The following is an 8,799-nucleotide window of genomic DNA, read 5'->3' on the forward strand; positions in this document are numbered from 1 at the left end:
GAAAGACTGCGCATTTCTACATGTAGATATAACAAGCGCCACTTAGGCCGGAATCAAAATTCAATATTTTGTAAATAAAAGCAGGGGTGGTATTGTGCAGAGCGTGGGGCAACTGATCGCAGGGTTTAATTCAGGGGAAGGGGTTCCAGTCTCCATCAAGGCAGTGGGGTAGCTAGGAAATTCGTTCTATGGGGGTCAAAACCAGGGGGGGAAAAAAACAGAGTACTAAATAGAGTGTTTTTGACTAATTTTAATACTTTTCATCATTTAAAAAACTGCATTTGTCAAAGAACACTTTTGTAAATTCATGATTTTTCAATATTTTGTGTTCCTCTACGAATGAAAGTAATAATGTTTTCATATTTAGGGGGTCCGGACCTCTCCCCTCGCTACGCCACTGCATTAAGGGTGCGTCGAGGAAAGGAACTGGCAAAGCGGACCTCCCAACCTCATTGTGCGAAATGCATACACACAATTAGTCTGGGGTGAGCTCAACCTTAAATTATCCAACTGAGTCTGTAAGGATAGAAGAATCTGTGAGCGGTAGTAGTACGCAAAGGTTCCCGGGCACTGCTGTTCATGTGCGTATGTAGAATTGGAACATTTCAATCAGGGAAAACTATCACACGGAGGGAGTGCGTCAGCGATGGAATTCATAATCGAATGATTCCTCGTCAAGCAACTTTGCTACCGACTGACCTGTCTATATATTCCACTCCTTGCCTGCCTCACAGCGGCCGCCCGCCCCGCACCCAACTAAACCGACCACGGAGGACGCAGCCGAGGCACCGGTAGTCGGGCAACCACCCCACGAGACACTACGCCGCTCGTCGCACCATCTCCCGGCACGACGTCTTACTTCATGGTCGCTAGCGACACAAGCGGTCCTCAGGTGGAACACTCGGCAAAACGAATCGATATTTTCCAAGCACTAGTATGGCGAGTATGGCGGTCTAATGTCAAAGGGGTTGATTGCATCGATTTTTCTTGTTCGTTGTGAATGAAGTCAATCGATTTCTACTATTCCCTTTCATTCGAAAGGATTAAAATAAATTGGAAAAAAGGAAACTGTGGCTTTTCCTTTCCTAGAGGACTGTTTTGAAGAAGAGTATCGTTTTTTTAATTGCATGAACTTGATAAGGATTCACTTAAAGAAATTGTCATGTAGCAATCAACTGCCCATTCCATGGGAAGTGCCATAAAGTGGAAATGATACGTTGAACTGATGCCCTGTTGTGCAATGCTAAATTTCTCTTGCACCGTTTGGTGAGTAACATCAGCTGTAGTCTTAATAAGACTCTGTGAGGAAATCAAAACAAAGAAAGATGATTCTCCCGAGGAAGCAAGGGTGGGCTTTGAAATCGCGGAAATTCTGAAAAGGAGAAATTCTCTTCCCGCATGTGCAGTGGCATTTCGCCCCTGCAGTGCCCTTTCGAAAACATTGCCTCTCCCATTTTCGTAGGGGGTGGGGCGTACGCAGCTGTACAGAGCGTCTTCGCCGAGTCCCGTAGTTTATTAATTATATACCGATGCACAAATCACCAATGATAACGTTATTTATATGCACAAAATGCGCAAATTTAAAGGTTTCATTTCATCTGAATGATCATTCCTCTAGTAGAGCTTGTTATAATAATTTACTCTAACCAATCGTCTAATTGTTTCTTTAGATTACTTCTTTCACACAGCAATGGCTAGGAAGAATGCCGCAAATTACGCGAGGGTTAATTACCAACGAGTCTCCACGGCCGATGATGGATTCATTGATACCCAGGTAAGATGCGGCAATCTGAAATGATCAATCGGTGCACTGAAATGTTTAATAGCTGTTGATTTGCCGCTCCGTGTGTGTAGTCGCCAAAAAATATTCATACTTAGTGAGAAAATTGTTTTGCAATTGTTACCCAGGTAACTCAATTTTATATACTTATGATAATATTATTTTGTGGTGAAAATAATGTCTCAAGAAAACTATGAGATGTTTAAAGTCGGCATTATCTTGGCCAAAAACAACCCTGAAGAAAGACTGATCCGCAAAAATGTAATTTGGACACATACCAAATTGACATGGACGCAGTTTGAGTAAATACACTACATGATTATCTATTCATGCCAGGGTATATTCAACTTTAAAGGGAATCCTAGTTCCATTGCTTTGCAAGTGCTTCATTGCCAGCAATCCTTTTTTCCTTTCATAGTATGTCTGATTTCCTGTATTTCAATTAAAAAGAATTACTTGTTGTAGGACTTAATTCAATGTTTAAATCTTATGAAAATTTCTATAGTTATCTAAGAACTTATCAAGGGATTCAAGCTTTAACTTTTATTTGCTGGTTTTAGCCAATTATTTACACAGTCAGTCACCGTTCCCAGCTACAAAATTGTAACTCTAAACCTATGTGCTTATCAATAACAATCACATCTAAGTTGCCATCAAATATTTGACTTTCCAGTATTTAACAACTAGCATTAACTTTCGATTTGAACTGGTGTGCAGTAGCCTAAAAATTATTCATACATAGTGAGAAAATTATTGTACCAGTGTTACCCAGGTAATTCATTCATGTGTATGATAATAATATTTTGCGGTGAAAATCATGTCTCAAGAAAACTCTTGAGATGTTTCTCAATCTCAAGTCTATGCGAAGTTGTAATAAAAGTGTGCATATGGAAAGATGTTCCTGGAGGAAAAGTGAAGCTTGCGGAAAAACTGACTACCTACCTTTGCAGCTACTTAGGCAAGGGCATACCCAGTATAAAAACTAGTGGGGGGGGGGGGGGAAAGCCATGGTTGTTCAAGATGTCGGTAAGATTTAAGCATGGAAAAGGTGAAAGAAATCAACATTTTAAGGGAACTGTTACAGCTCTTAATTAGTCTTTAAAATTACTTGCTTGAAAAAAAAATTACTTTCTGTAAAGACATTTGCGATTTTTTTGTCTAGGGGGTGGGGGCAGCTGCCCCTCGCTGGGTACGCCCATGTGCTTAGGTGAAATCCATCAGTTATTAATCAAACTATGCCAGTTGCTGTTAAATGTTTTCAAAAAATGGTCAATCATTGTTAAACTTAACCGGCAAAAATCTATACAATGAATCAGCCAATAAGTTTTTTAGATAATAAACCAGTTGTTGGTGAAAGCTAACCAGTGACAAAAAGATTTCTCCCATGAATGACGAGAATAGACCAGCTACTACTGGACGTTTCACCTGTCACTAATGCCGAAGTGAGCAGGGGAGGAGGGTCAAGGATTTCAAACCCTTCCCTTTAAAACTGAGCCCCCCTGAAAAAATTTCTGGCTACTCCCTTTCCAATCAATAATGTGATTTGTTCATTCACTCAACTTTACTAAGGGATGAGACTTGAGAACTTTTTTAATCAAGCGTTGCAGTTTGTGGATAATCCAAAATTTAAATTGAGTGGGATTCTTTCTGGATTATCAACCTCTCAAAAATGTTTTAATCAAGTAATGGCAATGGTGAAGAAAGTCTTGATGGGGTAACAAACTTAGTGAAATTGTTTACTCACTAAGATGGTAATAGATACTTGAAATTGTTGACGAAGTTGGTAAACTACCTTGCCAACACTGAAGTAGTATGTACAGGGGTACTGACTTCATGAGCATTAGTTTACTAGAATCAAAGTCATGCAAGCACTATAGATTTTTTGACTCCTGAATAGTAAATGCTCTGTTCTTATATTTTATGCTTCTTATCTTTAAGTTGATTCAAATTTTCATTCACCTATTTCTCCATGAAGTTTCTCACCTTAGTATATTCTTATAATGCCGATGTAAATTTTCCAGTTTGACAAAGTGCCAACAAAAATTCCATGGAGGGCAATAATCCTTGCAGCCTTGCTGTTCTTTGGGGGAATAGTATTGCTTGTTGTTGGGAGTTTGCTGGTTAGCGGACAAATCGATTCAAAGGTAATTTTTTCTCAATTTTCTTAAAACCTTGTAATTTATTGGTGGTAAAAATTGTATGCATGTAATAAAGAATAGGAATGCTTGGTTAAAAAGTATAAAATGTTTTTCAATGGAAACTGTACCTAGATTAGTACAAATATGGAATTCCGTACAATCAGCCTCAAGCCATGCTGCCACAGGGCTGCCACTGCCACCCCTCCTTTTGCACTATCATTAGACAACTCTCTCTGGCTGGATTTTACAGTCTTGGTGCTTGGACTTTTATCTCATCAATTATTATAACCAATTTATTCTGTATTTCAATGGATAGACCTGGTAGCCAAATAATTCAAACCAAGATTTTGGTTAATTTGGTGAAAACCATAAAACAAAATTTGTGTCTATATGAAAAGTGTGGGACCTGGGTTAGACTGACCCTCTCATTTTGCCCCCTGACCCACTGTGGTGCAATGCTTTTCTAGAAAATAAGTTGCCGAAAACTTCATACGGCTGATAAACATCATCTGATCATATCCCATCGTGGTGCCTATCATGTTCATCGTGGTCCGTTAGTCTCAGAAATAGAATTTTTACAAAAAATTTTAACACGAATTTATTTCAATTACGTATTACCAATACTTTGGCTGTTACTTTTCCTATGTCAAAATAGTTATATTTCCCATGAAAGAGGTTGTCTCATTAATTTTCACAATCAGTAAAAATAACTGCAGAAGGCAATATGTAACAGAAAGATACATATATGTATCAAGATGGCACTTTTCCTCCAACTATTACACGTATATGACCTGTTCCATCAGTTAAGATTTCATAAATCAAACTGTACATACCTATTACGAAATTTCCCTAGAATTACACTTATGCTATGTATTCGGGAAGATGACAAAGGGGGAGGAGTGGAAGGGAGAATGAGGGGTGGTGTATAATTTGATGGATCACTTGAGATGGCAAGGAGTGGCGATTGAAAGTTTATTGTTTGTTCATTAACCCACCAGCATGCAGAGTTATGTACTATTGTTTCAGAAAATACCTCTCTTTATCGCCAAAATACAAATGAAATAACATAACTGAAAGAGTCTAGTACAGTGGCGGAAAAAATTAACGTAAAGCTCGTTGGCGTCTGAGAGCGGCCAGTTCAGGAACTACTTGTCTTCCAAAATTTTGCCCTCGCAATGCTCTCATACAACCGGGAGTTTTAAAAGCAATATATCCCATATGCCGCGAAAATAATCATGCCCGTCGCATTATGACTAGGCGCAAAAGATCCAGCTACGAATTCTTCGCAATATTCTCCGAAGTATGCTTGTTGAACTCTAATGTAGGTGCTGCTACATTTACCCATGGTTACTCTCAGTGACTCTCTTGCCTTGGCCTGGACTGCGATTTATGTACAGTTTTTGTGGGGGCCAGTGCCAGCAATGATCACCAGCACAGAGTACCTACATTATCCCTAGATGTTGATGGGTTTATGAGCACACTCATTTGTCTCGAGGAGCAAATGACCACTTATTTACATGATAACCAGAGATTATGCGTCCAACTCCTCGAGAATTGACTTCCTCAAGAATGCTGCTAAAGGGGACCCTTAGTTTGGCTTTGGCTAACAAAAATGTCCTTGTGACAATTTCAGCTGTTCGTATTCTATAAACTATTGCATTTTGGACACTAAATTTCCATTCCATTTCTATTATTTGCTACTCACGCCAAAATATATATTGCATGCAATATACAAAGAGTAGTCCATAGCAAGTTCCATGAAAATCTGAGTCAGTAGGAGTCAGTACCTGGTGGAATTGACAAGGAATGACCCTGAAACTATTTTCCTGCATATATAGGTGTCATGGAAAGGTTCCTTTTGCCATTCGCTCAGCTCAATCCTTAGTACTGGTTAATTGCCACTCCATGAAGCCCGATTCATTTTCTACTTATTTTTTTCATTCCAGTACGCAGACCGCACTTGGCCTATCATCATCCTGGGAATAATCATGTTTTTGCCTGGTGCTTACCACGTTCGAATCGCTTATTATGCATACCGGCAGTATCCTGGGTTTTCCTTCGATGACATTCCAGAATTTGACTGAAGAGAGTTGTGCATTAATACCGAATGTTATAAGAGATCTGTTGTTGTACCTATTATTGTAATTGTAACTGAATTTACTAAAAGTACTTACTGATGACTGGATTTACTATTTATGTGGTTTCTTGCCAATTTGAGTGATGCACTGCTACACATACATTGTTATATGTTATCTTGCAATCAATTGCTTATATTTTTAGTATGGGAAATGTTTGAAATTTTGTTCTATTAAATTTAAAAAAGAATAAAAATATAATACATATAAATGGATACTCATGCTATTTTTATAACTTCATTGTGCTGTTTCAGGATATTGGAGGACATTTATAAACTATTGAAACAGCAAATTATTTATCCCTCAACCATTTTTTACTTATTGAAAGGAATCTACTAAGCCCCAGAAATTGCCATCATGGCAGACCACCAATGAAGAAGCATTTTATGCTTCATGTAACACCCCAGTGCTTGAGATATAAAAGAATGAAAGAAACTATGCTGTAATAAGAACTGTTTTTTTTGCAAAATGAAATAAAGTTTTTAGAATAGAATATTAGAAAAAGTATTGTTAATGATGTTTTAGAGACATACAAAAGTACGTATGTAACAAAGAAACACTCTATGGTATGGTTAAGATAGGTGGTAACACTCCCATTTGTGATATGATCTAAATGAAAAACAGACTTTCCCTGCATTTTGGTAGGTAATCAAGTAACAAGTGGAACCTAATTTGACTAACAATATCATAAATTTGATATGGGGGGTGAAAATAATTTTCTCTAACCTGATGTAGTTTCTGTTTGAACCTGTGCTCCGGCATCAAGAAGGAATGATCTCAAACAATGTGGCAACAATAAGTGGAACTTGGAAATTTTTCTACTTTTCCAAACAACAACTATATAATGGTATGAGCTCAAAATCTTCATAAATGGCATAACATGAAAAATGTTCTGATTTCTCTGGAGACTTTTCATGACCATTGCGGCATCCTGAAATTTTCAAAATATGCACAAGACGTGCCGTATATGCGCGAGTATATGTCTGAATATAGTCCCCCCTTTTTTTCAAAAAATTCCTGTGGTAAAAGTAAAGGCTATATTCAAATGCATTTTTTTTTAACTTTTCCCGAAACTGAAGCCTCAAAATTAGGGGGGGGGGGACTATATTCAGAGGGGGACTATACTCGGAGAAATATGGAATTTTAGGACTCGCCACAAAAACAATATCTTAAGTCACCACCATGCCATTTTCATCACCATTGTTCCGATAGGCATTTTTAAAACAAGTGTTTTTGGACTCAAAAGTCAACAGAGCAGCATCAGTACAAGAACTCATGCACAGAGTACTTTCGACAGCAGTTACAAAAATTCAATACAGATTCTTAAAGGAATCATGAATTAATTTCCTATTCGAATTACAAATAGAAGGTCACATTGACCGAATTATGTGATTACCCACTTATTTGAACCGTATAATACTATGCATGCCAATATAAGTATAATTACCAATCTTTATTCAGTGGGAGAAAACACTCTCACACCTGCATATGCATGGTAGGAGGACATTTTCTGTGTTATATATGTACATACATCTGGTAGATGGGGGATACAGTATACAACGTGAATACACAGTATGTCTCGGATACAGTGAGTGCAAAAAGTATTTGGACAGCCCATGTTTCTAGCAAAAATTTCTATTTTCTCTGTGTAGCATGTATGTTTCTGTTTAAGGCCATTTTACACGGGGCACGGAATTGCACAGGTTAGAGCTGCATTAATTTCTAAAATGGCGCGGAATTGCGCGAATGCATGAACGAAATTAGAACGGGCTATTTTGCCGTCTCGCATCCACGCATTCTCGCTTGTGTTCTAGCAATTCACCGCTTTACGCGATGCAATTTTGATTGCTCCTTTGCACGTACGTCAGGTTGCGCAGTTCCGTGTACCGTGTAAAACGGCCTTTAGAAATGATTCTCAGTGTGTTCTATAAACACTCGCTAATGTATACACTGCAGTAGCAGCAACAAAATAATAAGCTTACGAAACTTTAAACAAAAGAGAAGAGTAACTTCAAATGTGTCACACAAAAAGTATTTGGACACCTGAATTTTTCATATTTGATGAAGTTATAAGTCACACTTTAAGCAATAATTAGTATTCTGTGGCATTCCTTTCAGTTTTCAGGACTGCCTGAAGGCAATTCGGCATTGCAAGGACCAATCTTGATGTGACACTAGGGGGTATTGGGTCCATTATTCTAGCAAAGAAGTCTTGGGGTCAATCTTATTTGAAATATGCCTTTCCTAATTTTTGTCTCCAGAATATTCCACAGATGCGCTATCGTTTTGAGGTCTGGTGATGGTGGAGGGGTGCTCAACTGCTTGGGTGTGTTACACATGATCCACAGCTTTGTATTCTTTTCTGTGTGTTTGGAATCATTGTCCTGTTGAAATATATATTTGTTTCTCAGTCCCATCTCCTCAGTATTAACTGAAAACTTCTGCTTCAGTATGACAATGTACATCTTGTGGTCCATGGTCCCTTCCACAAAGTGCACGTTAGCCATTCTGGACGAGCCCACGCACCCACACACCATTACAGATCCAACCCCATGTTTCACTGTTGCTTTCAAGTCCTTGGGATCAAGCTCAGTATTGTTCTAATGGCACACCATTTGATGACTGTCACATCAGCATATGTTGTACCTGCTCTCGTCAGTGGAAATCATGCAATCCCACTTCTTTAGAGGGTCAGATTGATGATACGTGCAAAATATACCTGCCTCTTGCAATTGAACAGTATTGA

At 38.4% G+C, this 8,799-nt stretch overlaps 1 protein-coding gene across 2 annotated transcripts; it reads left to right on the plus strand.

Annotated features, from left to right (window-relative positions):
- The first annotated feature begins 927 nt into the window (after positions 1-927).
- LOC124155473 (transmembrane protein 230) lies at positions 928-6,268 on the plus strand. 2 transcript variants are annotated; one of them, XM_046529310.1, is made up of 4 exons: positions 928-1,266; positions 1,671-1,774; positions 3,802-3,924; positions 5,865-6,268. In XM_046529310.1, the coding sequence occupies exons 2-4, from the start codon at positions 1,691-1,693 to the stop codon at positions 6,000-6,002; spliced, it is 345 nt and encodes a 114-aa protein (XP_046385266.1). In that variant the 5' UTR covers positions 928-1,266; positions 1,671-1,690; the 3' UTR covers positions 6,003-6,268. The 2 variants fall into 2 exon arrangements, with proteins under 2 accessions (XP_046385266.1, XP_046385264.1); XM_046529308.1 differs by lacking the exon at positions 928-1,266 and adding an exon at positions 1,308-1,586.
- The last annotated feature ends 2,531 nt before the right edge of the window (positions 6,269-8,799 follow it).

This window comes from Ischnura elegans, chromosome 3 (assembly GCF_921293095.1).
Source record: "Ischnura elegans chromosome 3, ioIscEleg1.1, whole genome shotgun sequence".
In the NCBI taxonomy this organism is placed as follows: Eukaryota; Metazoa; Arthropoda; class Insecta; order Odonata; family Coenagrionidae; genus Ischnura; species Ischnura elegans.

Excerpts from the sequence above, each read along its gene's own strand:
- LOC124155473 (XM_046529308.1), top strand. The coding sequence starts at position 1,562 with ATGCACAAAATGCGCAAATTTAAAG. Across the intron at positions 1,587-1,670 it reads CAAAATGCGCAAATTTAAAG|ATTACTTCTTTCACACAGCA; the intron begins GTTTCATTTCAT and ends TTGTTTCTTTAG. Across the intron at positions 3,925-5,864 it reads GCGGACAAATCGATTCAAAG|TACGCAGACCGCACTTGGCC; the intron begins GTAATTTTTTCT and ends TTTTCATTCCAG.